At 35.7% G+C, this 19,455-nt stretch overlaps 1 protein-coding gene across 4 annotated transcripts in view; it reads right to left on the bottom strand.

The window, feature by feature from the left end:
- Positions 1-11,450: 11,450 nt before the first annotated feature.
- Positions 11,451-19,455, bottom strand: part of MIOS (meiosis regulator for oocyte development) — a 34,179-nt gene continuing 26,174 nt past the window's right edge. For all 4 annotated transcript variants that reach the window (XM_043462682.1, XM_043462681.1, XM_043462679.1 and 1 more), the window contains exons 10-12: positions 19,008-19,212; positions 12,792-12,921; positions 11,451-11,685 (exon numbers count right to left, since the gene is read on the bottom strand). In XM_043462682.1, coding sequence (XP_043318617.1) covers positions 11,589-11,685; positions 12,792-12,921; positions 19,008-19,212 — 432 coding nt within the window. In that variant the 3' untranslated portion in view covers positions 11,451-11,588. The remainder of the gene's footprint in view (positions 11,686-12,791; positions 12,922-19,007; positions 19,213-19,455) is intronic.

The following is a 19,455-nucleotide window of genomic DNA, read 5'->3' as shown; positions in this document are numbered from 1 at the left end:
AGACAAAAACAGACCAAAATAGGGGTAGACAAAGAAACATTTGTAAACTTCATTTGCAATAATTGGTAAAAAGAACCAGTTGACATTTATGTCTATGATTCCTTAATCAAAGGGCTAGAAAAGATTATAAAGCACGTTATGTTTCTAGGTGTGGTCTCCTTACGAAGTCTGGAACCCATGACATTTGGCTTCTATAATTTTAAAAACAGAATCTAGAGATAAGTAGTCTGATAAACTGTCTCACTGGAAAGATTAGGAAACTGCAGAGACTTGGGAAAATAAACTAATGCATAAAGACAACCATTTGCAACAACAGAACACTTTTATTCTGGGATTTATTTAAAGTACATTTCAGAAATGAATAATTTGAATCCATGCATTTGAACTTTAAAATTTTTTATGAGTTAAAATCATTAAATCAATGACATTTAGAAGCAGTCATGCTGCCTTCTGTGTTCTCAACAGATTCTAAATTCAGCTACATGTGTCTTGTGATCACAAGATCTGGTTACAAACAGCAATAATTGTTGCAAAGCAAATTACATGGTGGCACAGGAAAACATTCCCCTTTCCAGTAAAGGAGAAAGTGGTTACCTCACTCATAACCTGCAGGTTCTAGACTTCAGATTACAGACTTCAAAATTGATGTATGCTAAAATAGAAAGACTACGTCATGAAAAAGAAAAAGATTGCTTTGTTTAGGGAAAAACTTCTAGAGTTCTGATGAGAAATACTTAAGTGTTTATGAGCTATGGAAACTTGTTCCTAGGAAACAAATTTATTCATTTCCATTCATAAGAATGCAGGCACGCAAATAAGAGTTTTATTCATATAGGGTTTGACTACAACATATTAAAATACACATTGTAAAATAATATTTTATAACAAACACTGTACAGCATTTATACAATATTATTTACAATGTATATTACATTTGTGTATTATACATATAGCTGTAACAATATGCTACAATTATATATGCTATATATAATACTACAACCTGGAAATAGGTAATTTCCACTTAGCTGGACTCAGTACACAGACAAAAATGACTCATGAAATATTTAAAATCATGAACTGTTAGTTTTAACCCACACATTTGAATAAAAATTGGTCAGAGCATAACAAATTTCGGAGCTAAAAATGGCAAACCAGTGAATGACCAGTTGGTAGTTGCTGCCTCCAAAACAAAGCAGAAAAAGTTTCTGAGAAAAAGAGGGTAATTGATGAGCAACTTGTGTCAGGGTAAAGAAGGGTGTGGTCACTCACCCAGCTCCAGCTCGAGCACACCTGAGCCTAATCTGTTCATCTCATGGTAACTGAGAAGAGTCACTTGTCAATGGTGAATCTTAACATATAAAGGAAGTTTTGTTATTGGCCCACTTGCATAATTCATGTTACCGTGTTTTTTCCTATCACAAAATTGTTTCCTCTTACTGTAACCATATTCTGCCCACTTTCCAAAATACAAGTCTCATTTATATCAATCTCTGTTAGGTAAAACTGTTCTCTACTTAGCAGTACTCAAAGCTGCCTTTTCTAGCTTCTTAAAATACACACAAACCAGAAAAAAGATGAAAACTCACAATACCATCACCCACAGCTGAACTACTAGAATCTTAATCAATAGTAGGCTGAAAGCAGTCGTTCTGAGAAAAACCAATGATGGCTACATTTCATTTTACAACCAGTTTCAGCTGTAAAGAAAATGGACATGCACTTTGATTGGGTGACCAATATAATTTCAAGAAGTTATCTTAATCCAGAAGTAGATTAAACAGCTGATCTCATGAAAGTCAGAAGAGAGACAGGAAACAGTGGGAAAACATAGGGGAATGAAGAAAGTCATATGCTGGAAGACAAAAGTAGCTGAGGTGGGAGTTTAAGTTCAGTAATATTGAGAACTCTCAGGCAGTTATTGCAGGAGTGGATGGAGATGCTAAAATAGAAGTTCTGAGTTCCAGTTGTTTTCTTTGGGTATATCACTTTACCAAAACTATAAGCTGTCACTTTTTTCTAGGCCTCTGCAGACCCTCATGCTCTGCCATCTGTTTTAGAGATGAAGCCCACATCATCAAGACACCTGAATTCAATGCTCGTATCTCCTCATTCTCAAATTTGCTTGCTAAAAAATTAGAAAAGTTTCACTTCACTGTATCTGAGTATCACTTGTCAGTCTCGATCCTCCAACTTTTTTCTTTTCTGGACTAATTCTGGCCTTTCAAAAATGTCTTTACCCCTTCACTTTTTCTCTAAACTCAATACTTTGGCAAGTTTATTGTTCATCACTGCATGCAAGGTGCATAATTTCATAAATGTATTTCATACAACATGACAATGATTAATAAAGAGAGTGTGGAAATCTTACTGCGATGTACTCAAAACAAGAACAATTCAACCTCTATGCCTTTTTCCGTCCTTCTTTGCTCAATCTAAGGTTTTATGATGGTGGCTGATCAGCAAAAACAAAACAGATCAACCTTACCAGGTGTGACAGACTGACTCTGAAGGGGTAATTTTTTTTAATGTCATAAGTTAATTCTTGATTTAAATGCTAATCTATTAGTCTAGTATAACCCTCTCAAGGCACAGTCAATTTCAGTAACGATGCTGATGGCTGCAATATGATCAAGGGAAGCCTCTACCACTTGGTACAAAGGAGTGGAAATGATAGACAGCTCATTAATCATTTACCCCAGAGATGAACACATTCAGTTCCTGACAGGGGGCTGTAGGTGAATGCTGCCAAAATGAGAAATGTCAATTGTCAGGCCTCATACATAATAACAGTGTAGTTATTTTTAAGCTTTATTGAAAATTAGAGGTAGGCTCTTTTTCCCTACAGTTCCATCACATATGCTTGGCAAGCTTTGTTCTATGAGAATTCATTCTCACTCTGCTCAGACATCTCTGTGTGGGAAAATATATACTCCTCAAACTTTAACGTAAGATATTAGAAAGGTTATTTAGAAATCTGTAGAATCCTGCATATTGGAAGTGAACTCTAAAAGAACTGAGAAATAAAAGAGGCAAAGTAGGAAATGTATTAATAACTTTTTGGTTCATTTATCTGCACAGTATATGTTTTATCAGCAGTAAGGATAATACACATTTTAAGCTTCTCAGATCTCTAGAAGGAACAGATGTATTCTATAATTCATGCAACTATTTTCTGAAGACAGAGGTAACAGAATTCAATGAAATAGACTTAAAAACATTGTATGTTCACCAAATTAGGTGAACAATGTTACCAAAAGAAATGACCTTCAGAATCTGCCCCAGCTTATCTATAATTTATGTGTTATGTTTCCAGTGGAAAATAATGTTCCCAGCCTGAAGAAATTCTCTTCTGGAAGCCAGCAGTATCTTAAAATTCACTGGGAGAATTATATACACTTTTTCAAAAAGAATTCCATGTATTTCAGAAATTTATCTTTTAAAAATGGTGCATTTGTCCTAAGAGTCACAACTGACTTTGCATTCCATTTTTGAAGAATGGAAGGAGAAGATCAGAATATTTAAGATGAGAAAACATACTAACTTCTGCACACTTATCAAGTTGCTGAATATTTTGCTCCATAAATTAAACATCTTCATTGTACTTGGGGGACATTTATGTGCCATAAAGCTAACACGCTCATATTGTACAAATATTAAGTATACCTGCTTAAGGAATAATACAAATTCCCAAATTGATGAGGAAAGTACTTTTCCCTTGACATAACTAACACGTGTAGCACAGGAACTCTGCAGCAAATTTTTACTATAAAATAATCAGCTATCAAATTACTTGATACTAAAATGGATACTTAGTTTTACCTACCACGTTTGGTAGTGGCAACTTCTTAAACTGTCATCAACTGAGTATCTGGCTGCAATGTACTAAAATGTGAACAAACATGAATTTTGACATTTGCCTTCTCAAGCTCCAGACTTTCTCGCAAACACATCCCCACACACTCCCACTTACCCTCTCTCCCATGTATGTATATATATATATATATATATATAAGTGGAGCTAATATTACTCATGTAAAAAGACATAAGACCAATAATTTGCATGATTTCCTATGAAAATGCCTCTTTCAAATTTATGATACATTAGTCCCTTCAAATGCTCTTTAGACTACTCTTGTCTTTATGACTTTATATTTTAAGAGCCTAACTAATTAGATTCCTATATCAATTTCCAGTTATGAAATTAAGTTATGGCAACATGCTTTTCACAAATTGAATGATGAAAGAACTGTATTCACTTAATTACTATTATTGCTGCTATTTCTGACATTACATAAATTATCCTTTAATGCTAAAGTTACTTTCTTAGCAAAACATTAAAAAATACTATACTATTAATAGATCAGCAAGAAAATTGCATTTTTGAAAAATGTAATGGACCTCTACTTCCTCAAATGATTTCTAATTAGAAAATAAGTTTGAAAGTCCAAAATTAGAAAATTAAATAAAATGACATTTATTTTGGCCTACCGAGAGAGACAAGGTGCTATTATGATACTCTTTCTAGCAATTACAAATATTAATCTGAGTGAATTTGAGTCTGCTGAAAACAATGCTCATGTCTACCTCTTCCATTAGATAGCTCCTCCAAGGCAACAGTGATGCCATCAACCCTTTGAAATCATAGCCTTTGAGTGTCCAGCACATGTAAGCATGCTAATGCCTGGTTGTTTGCTGGAAGCACAGACATGCAGGAATGTTCAGAATTCAACACTTATAAGTATCTTCTTAAATTACTGGAAATGAGTTGAGTAAAATGCACTCTAGCCGGGATTGGACAATAATCATCTGATTTCTAAACACAAAGGACAGATGTACAGCCACAGGCCCAGAGCCAAAATACAGGAGTCAGGAAACATCATGAGGAACATCTAGGAGAGAGAAGATTGAAATAAAGTCATTAATGATATAGCACTACCTCAGCAAAAGTTAGAACTGGACATGAAACAACAGACTGGTTCCAAATACGAAATGGAGTAAGTCAAGGCTGTATATTGTCACCCTGCTTATTTAACTTATATGCAGAATACATCATGAGAAACGCTGGACTGGAAGAAGCACAAGCTGGAATCAAGATTGCTGGGAGAAATATCAATAACCTCAGATATGCAGATGACACCACCCTTATGGCAGAAAGTGAAGAAGAACTAAAGAGCCTCTTGATGAAAGTGAAAGAGGAGAGTGCAAAAGTTGGCTTAAAGCTCAACATTCAGAAAACTAAGATCATGGCATCCAGTCCCATCACTTCAGGGCAAATAGATGGTGAAACAGTGGAAACAGTGGCTGACTTTAAGTTTTGGAGTCCAAAATCACTGCAGATGGCGACTGTAGCCATGAAATTAAAAGATGCTACTCCTTGGAAGGAAAGTTATGACCAACCTAGGCAGCATATTAAAAAGCAGACATTACTTTGTCAACAAAAGTTCATCTAGTCAAGGCTATGGTTTTTCCAGTGGTCATGTATGGATGTGAGAGTTGGACTATAAAGAAAGCTGAGCACAGAATTGATGCTTTAGAACTGTGATGTTGGAGAAGACTCTTCAGAGTCCGTTGGACTGCAAGGAGATCCAACCAGTCCATCCTGAAGGAGATCAGTCATGGGTGTTCATTGGAAGGACTGATGTTGAAGCTGAAACTCCAATACTTTGGCCACCTGATGTGAAGAGCTGACTCATTGGAAAAGACCCTGATGCCTGGAAAGACTGAGGGCAGGAGAAGTGGACAACAAAGGATGAGATGGTTGGATGGCATCACCGACTCAAGGGACGAGTTTGGGTAAACTCTGGGAGTTTGTGATAGACAGGGAGGACTGGCATGCTGCAGTTCACAGGGTCACAAAGAATCGGACACAACTGAGGGACTGAACCAAACTGAACTACCTCAGGAAAGTCAGAATTACCTTATGGATCCATTTTCCAATGTGTTAAATGGAGAACTAAATGTACTTTTCCCAAATATGATGAGATGATTAAGAGAAAGAACTACATCTGCTTATTATTCCTATACATTACTGTAGAATATAAAGTCTACAAAAATGCTTTCTAAACAATTACATGTTTTGATTTTTTTTTTTTTGATTTTCATAATATCTTATAGCAAGTGTCTTCATTTCAGAGAATAATTTGATTGTTAATTATGGTAAAAACAAGATACCAGGTCATGGGTAATTTTTATAAAAGCCATTAAGGTGTGTGTGACAGGGTTTCCCAGGTGGCACTAGTGGTGAAGAACTGGCCTGCCAATGCAGGATATACAAGAGACGCAGGCTCAATCCCTGGCTCAATCTTCCCAAAGATGCCCTGGTGCAGGAAAGGGTAACCCACTTCAGTATTCTTGCTTGGAAAATTCTATGGACAGAGGAGCCTGGTGGGCTACAGTCCATGGGGTGGCAAAGAGTCAGACATGACTGAGCGACTGATCATACAAAAGGTGCTGTGATATATATTTATTTATATATTCATCCTTATTGCAGAAAAACCAGAAGATGCAGACAAGAAAAACGCCACTTAAAATTCTACTCTTGAAAGATGACCACTGTTAAAATTTTGTAAATACTCTCCAATAGTGTTCTATGCAAATATATTCTAAACAGACTACCCTGTAACTTGCCTTTCCCTCCATTTATAAATATATCATGTCATCCTTTGTCAATAAAAACACCTATACTATTTGAATAGTTTGTGAGTATCCCTCACAAACAATAGCTTATACGTATGTGACAATTTCTTTACTCTTATTATTGAACATATAGATTTCCAATTTATTATAAACAATGTGATTTCATAAAAACATATACTTTTGTGCACTTATCCAATTAATCTCCCAGAAAATATTCCCAAATCCATCTGTCAAAGGGTATGAAGCTTTTTAAGACTTTTGATATATATTACTCATTGTCCTCAGGAAAACTTGTACTAATAATATACTCTTACAAGTTATCTGAGAATGTTCCTTTCCCATGGCCATGAAAACACATATTATTCTAATCTATACTGGTGAGTGAACAGTATCCTTTTATCATTTTAATTATCATTACTTTATTACCATCTTAATATTTGTTTATTGGCCATTTTGACTGCACAAGCCCTTGATAAATATTATCCACTTATGTCTTTTTCTTATGGATTTGAAAACATTCTTTGTGAATTAAGGGTCTTATATTCGTATGCATGTTGCAGCTTACCAGTTTGCTTGCCTTTTCACGGTTTATGGTATTTCTGCCATACCAAACTTTAAAGACTTGGAAAAGCAGCAAAGGTGTGCCTTCACCCACTTTCCTCTTCTGCACTGCTACGTGCAGGACCTGTGGTAACCACGTAATACTTGTTTTATGCTAGTCTGTAATAGGAAGGATTCTAGTATTTCCTCACTACGTTGATATTGGCTATTTGAGACAGACAATAAAATTGGATGGGGAAAAATGGAGGAAAAATATTCCCTTTTCATGATTAAAAACAAAATTACAGATCGGGAACCAATTTTTAGATTTTATCAACTGCTTTTTATATCCAAAAAGCCACTGACATGTTTGTTTTTCTCTTTTGGTGTATAAATACTAAATATAATAAACCCTCCTTTGTCATGGTGGATTATCCTCTAATACACAGCCCATTAAATAGGACAGAGAAGTGTAAAATGTGAAAAGTACAGACTGGGAAGTCAGACTACTGGAGTCTAAGTCTTGGCTCTGCTATAATTAGCTGTATAACCCAGGACAAGTGACCCAACGTCCCTACCCCTTAACCACCTCATGTGTAGAATGGGGACAGTAGTAGTGACTCTGCCTCACAGGGCTACCGTGAGGACTAAAATACGATAACGTGCTTTAACACCCGGCATATACAAAGCACCAACAGTAACTGCTGTTCTCAGTAACACACTGTGGCATTAGACACTCACTTTGTTGTTGCTTTGTCACTGAGTTCTGTCCAGCTCTTTAGTGACTCCACGGACCACTGCCCGCCAGGCTCCTCGGTCCAGGAGATTTCCCGGGCAAGAACACTGGAGTGGGTTGTCATTTCCTTCTCCGCGGGATCTTCCCGACCCAGGGATCAAACCCGCATCTCCTGCATTGGTAAGCAGGTTCTTTACGACTGAGCCACCAGGGAGGCAGATATTCACTTTATTTATGAGTTTATCATGAATATTCCTAAGTGAAATCAGTTGTTTCCGCAATCTATATTCATTTGATACCTGGATTATGCTAGCTTTTAAAAACATTTGGGAAACTTTCCTTGTGTCTATATACTCTAGAAAAAAATCAGTATTTTATAAAGATTGATATGTTCATAAAATGCTTTTTTATAATCAGCAAAGTAACCTACACAGTTGTGGGGGAGGAAGGCAAAACATGCAGATGATGTAATGGGAGAGGAGTGCCTAGGAGAGGTAGCCCCACCTCTGCCACGGCCCTGAGGTCACAGGCCCTCATACAAGGATGCTGAACCAACATCTAACAAGGCTTTCCCTTCTCTGATGCCTCTATCTCAACAGATGTTGGACAGGTACTACTCAGTGCCCACGTTTTAATTAAAGCTATCCCAAGGGAGAATAGACTTCACAGTGTACTTCCTTTTTTATTACCACCACTACCCCAAAACTTCAACTTAAATGAACATCAAGTATAAAAGAATGGCAGGAAAGAAAGGATTACACTGAGAAAATCCTGGATATTTTCTCCTATGAAGGCCAGGATTTAAGAGTTGAACATAGATATGAAAACAACTTCAAGTTTTCAAGAGTTACCAGTCAGCTGTGTAGACTGACCCAAATTTTAATTTTCATCCCTGGGTTCCCTCTTCTGTCACACTAAAATCCTAGGTGGTTGTTCAGAGGACTTCTTCATCTAGGGAAGAAGTAATATTCAAAATATAGGATAAACAAAAGTAGTGAAATTCCATCTCAAAAGAAAATGCTGTATTGATTCAGATTTGAAAAAACAAGCCCTTGGGAAATTTTCACTACTGAGAGGAATGTAGATCCTTTGTTTAAAGTATACCATATTTAACTAAAATGTACTGACACATGGGTAACCAATAAAGATTAGGTAACAATGACTGGTTAAGCACTACTTTTACAGAGCATTCTGTGACAAAGATAAAAAACTCCACGTTTATTTCTTAACCTAACACTCCCAGTTACCCTATGGAGGAGGAATGTATCAGGGAACTGAAGCTCAAAAAGGTTAGGTCACTTAGCCAAGATATTGGGGCAAGGATTGTAATTCGAATTTCAAAGCCCATACTTTGAATATCTGCAAATGAGTGGCTGAAATTACATTCAGCCAGGCAATTAAATGCAGAACTACATTGTTCCTAACTCTAATACTTACTGTGTGTAGCACTGACAACAGAAAGATACTTTTTGAATATACCATTTTAAAGAATCATCATCATTCTGGAAAGCTGAAAAACAGAGTCTACAAAAAAAGTTACTTCTAATATTAAGTATCAAATTTGCCACCAAAATAACAGATATTATTTTACTGTATTATTTGCAGAGTGGTCATACACAACTTCTAGATTAGATGTGTTGACTTCAATTTAATTTTTCTAATAAAAACATCTTTATTAAACACTTCTATTTAACATGTTTATGTAAAATCTCTCATTTTCTAAACCCAAATATTAGTGAACTAGTAATAAAAATGAAAAATTAACCTATTTTCATGGTCCATATACAATGAGATGCAAAATAAGCATAATAAACATCTTACAGGAATATTTGCAATCAGAAAATATTAGGAGACTGACACATAGGTTTAAACAATTATTTGTAAAAATGTCACCCTTTGGTCATAAACAAGCATATTATATAACAGACTTTATGTCTTATATTGTATTTCCAAAAATTATACATATTTTAGATATAAGCCTATCCTAAATGTCAACTCAAAAAATTTACCTTACTTTAGCTAAGGAGAAATAAAAATGTATATGACAGTTTGACATTAATTTTTCATACTATGGACAGAGTAAATTTGAAAGAAACACTTCAACTGAAGCAACTTTAAGGGTAAAGGTTATATTTTAATAAAGTGAAATCAGGAAGACTTACTTAGAAGACTAGAAAGTCCCCTTAGTAACAATCTTTGTTTAAAAAAACCAAATATATATATATATATATATATATATGTATACATATATAAAACAACTATTTCCAGTTCTTTGATTTAAACAAAAGATCGTGATCTTGATGAGATGTTTAGTGTAGATATGCAATTTTTTTTCCTAGAAAAGGACCTTTTGTAAAAAGACCTCAAAGCAAAAAATAAATTTAATCTGCCTTTGTTCAGGACTTAGGTCTTATCTCAAATTAATCTAATAGATCTTAGTTTTACCAGGTAAAATTGCTAACATAAAAGCTTCTAAAATTCTTTAAGATATTTCTTCTTCAAAATCTAAGTTTCAGGCTTACTTTCTATTTTTCTAAAAGTACAACTTCAACTATGAAATTCAGTCCTCTGCATAAGTCAGATGATGCTATAAATCTTTGTATTTCTCTTTTAACTATCTAGCTGTGAAAAGGGAAAAAATAAAATTTTAAAATGAAGTCCCTGTATTGGCCCAGATATACTTACTTTTAGAAACGTAAAAAAATGAAATTGTCTCCAAAGTGACTCTGTTTTCATCAACATCTCCATCTTCCTTTGTAAAAACAGAATATTTTACAAGAGGGATCTCACAGTAGGGACATGTAGATTATGCTGAATGGTTGGTCACATAAAACCTTGTACAGACTCTGCATTCTGCACAATGCTTTCAGATGATGAGCATAAGTTGATGAATTAACAGGGTAAGAAACCTTGGAAGACAAATCAGGACACTTGGAAAGCAAAAGGTGGAAATGGAAAATTGTATATACTTTTCCTTAAAATGGTGCATATTTTTCTCCTCATACGAGAAAAAGTCATACAACACATTCTCAATTTTGACCTTTCTTAGGAAGACAACAAATGTCAGTGCCAAAAGGTTTATCTTAAAATGAAAGTGTATGAGAGAAAAGACTCCTTAAAAAATATGTATTAATCATACACTGAGAAATAATTCTCCAGTGTAGGGTGTTGCGGGGTGGGGGGGGTTCTTTCTAATTCTAAAAGTAAAAACCCACAATTTTATCTAAAAGGAAACTAAGCATGGTTGAGCTTAAACTACTGTCTGAATCACTAAATTATTCATATTATTCTATTTCAAAAGTGTGCAGATTTTACCAAAAGATATCCAATTTCAACATAACAGATATGGGTTCAAGGTCTGTTCTTAGTGATTCCAGAAACTGCTTGCAGAGCATTCACAATTTCAACAAAGCCCAAGAAAAGTTCTTTCCAAAATGAATGTTTTCAACCTACTGGACAGAATTCATGCTCACACACCGATGTTCATTTCAGTAGCATTTGTCTCTGTGAAGTACATCAAAATCACTCAAACATCAAATTGCTGATTTGATAGAATGATTTATTTTCCCATAACAGGAAAGTCATGAGTCACTTGTTCTGAGGTATGTTTCTGAGCTATGAAGGACATCTATTTGGAAGCTCTGCACTTGAAGGCTCCTCTTTAGGTGACAGCACTTTATGGCTGGACAGTCTCTGCGGGTACCAGATTCCCTGTTGTGTCCAACTGCATACATTTACATGTGCATGCAGACACAGGACACTCGGCGTGATCCCTGAAACACAGGTCAAGTCAGTTAAAAATCTAAACTACACATATGTACACACATTTATCATATAGCCTAACATATCTGTAATGCAATTTTTCAAAATGGCATTTGGAAAGATACAGGAATTAAAACCTGAAGACCAAAAGCATTAAACTAGAAATAAACACCAAGCTGAACATGGGGGAAAAGTTACTGAAAAATGAACAGCTTTACTTTCTAAATATATCTCATTTACAGTTATGACCGTAACAGTCTGTGCTCAGAGTTTAAATTTAAGCCAATGCAACAAACTGGGTGCAAAAGTTATAGCAATACAGGGCCACTGATACCACTCAAGGTGAAAATGAAAGTGGCTCAGTTGTGTCCGACTCTTTGTGACCCCCACGGACTTTGGACCCCCATACAGTCCACGTAATTCTCCAGGCCAGAATACTGGAGTGGGTAGCCTTTCCCTTCTTCAGGGGATCGTCCCAACTTGGGATCTAAACCCAGGTCTCCCACAGTGCAGTTGGATTTTTACCAGCTGAGCCACAAGGGAAGCCCAAGAATCCTGGACTGGGTAGTCTATCCCTTCTCCAGGGGGTCTTCCTGACCCACGAATCGAACCTGGGTCTCCTGCATTGCAGGCAGATTCTTTACCAACTGAGCTACAAGGGAAGCCCTCAAAGTAAGAGTTAAATATGATCTTGAGTCTCCTTTGTATGAAATGTTCATTTTTTACATAACAAGCTTATATAAAAGATAACTATTACAGAAGTTTGACATGTATTCTATCATTTAACTCAGTTACACACTATACATTATATTTGATGGGCTATTCAGTCAGTTGTAAAAAACTGTAAATATATCCTCTCCCCAAATAAAGTTAAATAATGCTTTTCAAACATTTAACCCATACATTTATTAAAGTTTCTTAAATCTTAAGTATTAATTTTATAGTTTAAGATTACACAAACTAGTGATACAAATGTCTGCACCATCTGTGTTAACTTAAGTGACAGTAAAAAACAAACCCACCCATCCTTTGGCTGTATAAACCTGAAGTATTTAAAAGGCCCTCTGCTTAATCTCCTCTGATCCCAGGCCTACTAAAGAAGGAATGCGCTGATTACCTGAACCAACTAAGCATGTGTCCGGCATGTCCACCGTGCCTGCAGTTGTGACACCATGTAAACCAGTTGTTAAACTGAGCCAATTTTTTGTCCTTGCTCAAGTCTACTTTTTCATCTGATTTGGATCCTCCTATGGGTTAAAAACAATGATCTTCATTAACTATACCATAATACTTGATTCAAAATTTCTTAAAAGGTAGATCTGAAATTATGTCAAAATATAAATCACACATCATATTGAAATAGCAGTTTTAATGTTAGAATGTAGTTTAGATTGAAAAATACCAAATAACCAGAATTTCTTGTATTTTTAATAGTCAATAATAAGTGGAAAAACAGTCATTATCAAACCTACTAAGAAGTAATCCTAATTAACAATTTTAGAGAAATAATCAGTAGTTTAAAAATCTTCTCATAAAGAAAATACCAAGTTTGGTATACAGGTGAGTTCTTCCAAACATTGAAGGAACAGGTAATTTTCATCTACACAAACTTCAGGGCTTCCCGATTGGCACTAGTGGTAAAGAACCCACCTGCCAATGCAGGAGACGTAAGAGACGTGGATTTGATCCCAGGGTTGGGAAGATCCCCTGGAGGATGAAATGGTAACCCACTCCAGTGCCTGGAGAATCCCATGGACAGAGGAAACTGGCAGGGTGCAGTCCACAGGGCCATACAGAGTCAGACACAACTGAAGCGACTTAGCACGCACACAAACTTTTCCAAAGTATAGGAAAAGAGGGGAAATTCCCCAATGCCTTTCATAAGGCAGGTATAACTTTGCTAAGAAAACCAGACAAAGGTAACATAAGAAAGATTATTATAGGCCAACCTCCCTCCTGAACAGACATAAAATCCTAAATAAAACATTAGCAAACAGTATGATTTAGCAACTCCCTGGCGATTTAGTCACTGTATCGTGTCTGACTCTTAAGACGCCACAGACTGTAGTCTGCCATGCTCCTCTACCTACATACTCTCCAGGCAAGAATACTGGGGTGGGTTGCCATTTCCTTCTCCAGTGGATCTTCCCAATCCAGGAACTGAACCCAGGTCTCCTGATTTGCAGGCAGATCCTTTACCCACTGAGTTACGAGGGAATCCCTTAGCTTCCATGAAAATGAACTAAAGAAACTTCTGGGCATGGGAAAGGAGACATATGCAGGAATGTTCGTAACAGTAAAAATCTGGAAAGAAACAAATGTCCAATAGCAGAATTTGTGTTACAGTCATAAATGGTAAGTAGTAATAAAAATGAATAAATCACAACTACATTCATCACTGCAACAGAAACTAAAAAACAAAAAAAAACTCCAAGGCTGAGGAACAACAGCAAGTCAAAGGATATATGCCATTTGATTCATTTATAGAGTTTAAAACACAGACAAAAGTAAACGTGTGATAGAGCTACACAGACAAGCAAGAGACTAAATTAACAGATGATTTAGGACAGTAGTGAGCTTTGAGGAGGATCCCAAAGAGGTGTGAAGAGGAAGGGAGAGATGATCCAAGGTACTGGCATAGACAGTATTATCTTAAGCAGGGTGGAAGACTCACTGACGACTGATTTATCACAGTACGTGATGTGTACATTTCTATACATTTGTATGAGAGTCCACAAAAAATTGAAGAAAAATGTTATTTATACATGTACATTCACACACACACATTGATGTAATTGCAATGCTTGAAAAATCCTCATTCTATTAATTTTGGCCACCTTAATATGTTTCATTTCGTTCTAAAACAGCAAATCAAAATATTTTATGACCATATATAGAGAAAAGAAAGATAAGTAAAAATGTTAAGCTTAAAGAAGCAACTGTGCACGTATTAAGACATAATGCTATATTCAAAAGTTCACTGGGTCATTGCTGAATACACTACTGCTGGACAGTCGTGCAGACAGTTTTTTAATATACTTATCTTTTTTTATAGTGGTATGAAGACGAAAGGATGTAAAGGTGGTTCAAGGATTTAAGATATACACACACTGAAATTCTTCCCAAAAGCTTAATAAAAACAATAAATAATGAAAGGAAGGAAAAGTGGGAAGAGAGAAAGAAAATATAGACCTTTTAAGGATAAAGCATTTTATACTTTTGTGTATAGTTCTCACTGGTGATTTCCACTGTTTTTGTAACTTCTAATCCATAGAGAAAACAGACTGAATCCAGGACGGATTAATTCTTAGGCTTCTGATAAAGCTTAAAACAACAGCACTACCTCACTGCCATGTGAGAAGGCTTTTAAAGTTCAAACAGCTTTTATTTTATTTTTCAATTTTTAAAAATAATTTTTATTTTAAAATTTTATATATTTGGTCATGCCAAATAGCATGCATGATCTTACATCCCCACCAGGGATGCAGCCTGGCCCCTTGCAGTGGAAGCACAGTCTTAACCACTCAATTGCCAGGAAAGTCCCTCAAACAGCTTTAAATTTAAAAGATTTATAGTAAATCATGAAGGTACGTGCCACAGAATAGGTAAGGGGAAACCAGAGTTTCACTTAGGCACTAACTAGAATAACAATAACAATAATGATGATAATAAGAAGAAGAATAAACTAACATATAATCTAACTTTTACAAATATATCACATCGAAAAGTTAAGCTCTGTAAGGGCAGGGATTTTTGTCTGTTTTGTTTACTGTAACATTTCTAGTACTTGGAAAAACAGGCACTAAAACACTGTTAAATAGATAATGTTTATAGTTTTTAACACTACATATTAGTTTATAATTTATAAACATAACTAAATATGTTATTACAAATTCAATGAGACACCTCAAAAGCAGTCCAACTTTGAAAGCACAACTCAGTGTAAAAATTTGGAGCCCTCAGTTAAATAAACTTATGGAAACTCTGGGTATTTGCACCACAAAGCATGATTGATGGATGCCATCTCTAACTGCAGACAGAGCTACAAGGAGGTTTGTACACCTGAATCTTTACACTGCCATGAGCCAATATTTGATTTCTATAGAGTCCTATTTTACTTCAGAATTAAAGAGTCTTCTGATTTTACAGAATAAAAAAAGAAAATGCTTACTACTTCATAATTAACTCAGTTCAACTCTGCCTTTAAAGATAAGAATCAGGCTCCCCTAATTTTCCTACATTGTTTCCTAGACTCTGTCATAGTCATCTACTCAGTAGTTTCCACAGACTCACAGTAATTACCGTCTTTACTAATCTCTTTACTCTAGTACATACTTTGTACTCTGTCTACAACCTGGACAGGCTTCTCTAAAATCTTCACATATTTAATTCTATCAAGTAATTAGCCTCCAACTAAAATAAATAAATGAAAAAGAAAAAAAAAACTTTATATAGAGGACTAGCTTAAATGGCATCTTTATTTTGGGCGGGGGGGGGGGCGGTGTGGCGCGGGGAAGGAGTTTCAGATAGAAGCAATGTTATCTTCTTTCAAACTTCCTAATATTTTCTTTATAAAATACCTAAAATACCCCTTATTCACCTTAGAGAGCCCAGTGTATTTAAGAATTTGAAATGTTTAGGGATGTTAGAAAAATAATGAGCAAATATTAAATTACACCCTCTGGAAAACTCTGAGGCAGCATCCTGTAATTAAACACATCAGTATTTCTGCAATGAAATATGTGAAAGTTCACAAACAAGAGAAATAAAAACTTTAATAACCTCATGTCAATTCTGAACAGATTTTTTTCTTTTTCCAAATGAGATTTTGAAAATTCAAAAAAAATCCCCTAAACTTTGGCTTTTCAAATCTTACAGAGATTTGGGAATGACAGATAAAAGGACCTGTGGACAGGCATGCTCAGCTGCTCAGTCATGCCCAACTTTTTACAAGCCCACAGACTGTAGCCTGCCAGATTCCTCTTGTACGTTGAACTCTCCAGGCAAGAAAACTGGGGTGGGTTACCATTTCCTGTTCCAGGGGATCTTCCTGACTCAGGGTTTGAATCTGCATCTCCTGCATCTCCCACACGGGCAGGTGGATTCTTTACCACTGGCACCAGCTGGGAAGCCCCAAAGATTCTGAACTAGCATTTATTTTCTAGAACATATGATTTACTTTATGTTAGCTGTCCATGCTCACTTATACATTTATATACCACAAGCTCCACCAGGATCTTTGAGTCATCCTAGCAATCAGCCTTAACTTAATTTAGGGCATTAAACAAGTATTCAAATTTATATTAAGAAATTATTTCTGCAGCAAATTAAAAAAAAAATTTGAAGCAAATATGAGAAAGTTTTAAGACTTGATAAACCTGGGTGTTGAATTTTCATTAAATTAATAACCTCTATAACAGAGCTTAAAATGCTTTATGGTTTAATTTTCTTCAAATTCAAGAAAACTGTTTTTATCTTTTCTTACCTGTTTCACAAATAGAAAAACCTGAAAAGATAGTTTTCTAGCAAAAAGCAATAGCACTCTAGCCATTACAATTTGCTGAGACTTACAGTCCAAAAGACATATTAAGTTCAATTATTTCTAAGACTCTAAGTTCACATAGAACTTATTGGATGCCATATTTTGCCTCCTTGTTCTTTCATTGTAGTAGATTTTTATTTCAAATTGTTATTTTCTATTTATTAGTAGCAACGCCTTCCCTGGTGGCTCAGATGGTAAAGAATCGGTTGTAATGGGGGAGACCTGGGTTCAACTCCTGGGTTGGGAAGATGGAGAAGGAAATGGCAACTCACTCCAGTACTCTTGCCTAGAGAATTCTATGGACAGAAGAAACTGGTGGGCTACAGTCCATGGAATCATAAAGAATTTAACACAACTGAGGGACTAACGTTTTCTTTCAAGGTCATTAAAAAAGTGATCAACATGCAATGTAAAAAGTGAAAGTCTTTGATTAAAACAAGTCAAGACTAATGTGCATTTTAAGCATTACATACTGCATTTGTTAAAAAAAAAAAAAAAGGTGGTGGTGGGGGGCGGTGGTTGGGGGGGGGGGACAACTTCCCTGGGCCCGTGGTTAAGAATCGACCTGCCAACGCAAGGGACATGAGTTCAGTGCCTGGCTCCAGGAACTAAGATCCCACATGCCACAGGGCAACCACGTCCATGCGCCACAACGCCTAAGCCGCACGCCCTAGGGCCTGTGCTCTGCACTAGAAGTCACCACAATGAGAAGACCATGAGCAGCGACACAGACCCAGCACTGCTAAAAATAAGTAAAATAGGCAAAATAGATAAAAGAAATTCATTTTTTAAAAAAAGAATCTATTTTGAAAAATAGTAACTTAATGATACTAGCAAATCTCTTTCAGATGTTAAGGTAACAATAAAACAGACTACTTACAGGAATAGTTACAGAACAGAATTATAAAACTTTGTAACTAGGAGGATCTCCCAGTCCAACACTCCGTATATAAGTGGGTTAAAGTGACTCTCAATCTCACAGACTAAACATCACAGAGCCAGAACTAAAACAGGCATTCTGATATCAGATGCAGTTCTTCATTCCTTATTCATTTACCACTATGCCAGATATTCAAGTGTTTCTAATTAAAATTTTTGCTTTACTGTGATTTTCAACTTATATAAATAGCTGAAATATTTCCAGCCACTATACATTTATAGTCGATTATCTATTGGTCTCAAAAATTTTCTCTGTATGTTTACATTAAGCAGTATACAATAATTCTAATACTTTTAACCATTAAAAAAGTACATATATTTATGAGATAGCTGACAAACATAGCAGAAACAACACCAAAACTTAGAAGGACAGGACTCTGACTTCTAGGTTAATACTTTCTGTATATATTTTCACAGGCAGATTCTGAAGATGAAGTAAGAGAAAATGTCAAAGTGCTTTGAGACGATCAAAAGTTCTTCATGCACACAAGATATCTGTTACTAGTTGAGGCCACAGTGACTTTTTAAACATAAAATTTTGAGGGAGCTCCTTTTAGAAAAAGTGGTAAGAAAACAGTATATGATTATTTAATATTTAAGCTCTTCTTACAAACTTTAAACTGGTAAGCATGTGAGATTAGAGATACTGTGGATAGAGATTTTACTTTTAATGTATAGATTTTATAAATTATAGAACACAAAAACTGCCAAGCAAGCAAAGTGGCTTGCTCTTAGAAATAATATAAACCCAAGGTGGTATGTCTTTTATTTACAACATTATTAAATCAATTATGTAGAAACAATTTCAGCTCAAAAAAGTATACTGAACTATTATATAGAATTATGTCATACCAGGACAACTAGAAACAGGCGTTCCCATGTTAATTAGGCAAAGTGCACAGCGAGGAAGGGGTTTTCGGCAGCCAGGGCAACTTGTGACTTTAGACTTCGTTGGTGAGCCGCTGACACCGTACTGACTGAAGCCTCGGCCCTGGTGGGGAACCGTGGAGCAGCTGTAGGAGATGGACTTGCCACAGAAGTTGCAACTCACAAACACCTACAAAACAAACGAAAGGAGAAGTGAATAAAACGCAAACGTCACGAATAAAATTTAAAATGACTAAAGCTTGATCCTGACAAATTAGTTTTCAATAATTTAAAAAATATTACTGTATACTGTAAGTTATCTGCTAAGTTGGCTAGTTCTAAGACTTCCACTTAGCAGTTACATTATTTGAATACTTCTTGTTACTTTGTTTAGTTATATTCTTCCTAACATCACTGACAGGTACAGAAAAAC

The sequence above is a fragment of the Cervus canadensis genome, chromosome 3 (genome assembly GCF_019320065.1).
Source record: "Cervus canadensis isolate Bull #8, Minnesota chromosome 3, ASM1932006v1, whole genome shotgun sequence".
In the NCBI taxonomy this organism is placed as follows: Eukaryota; Metazoa; Chordata; class Mammalia; order Artiodactyla; family Cervidae; genus Cervus; species Cervus canadensis.
The sequence above is the reverse complement of the archived record's forward strand: the minus strand, read 5'-3'. Positions and strand labels throughout refer to the sequence as shown.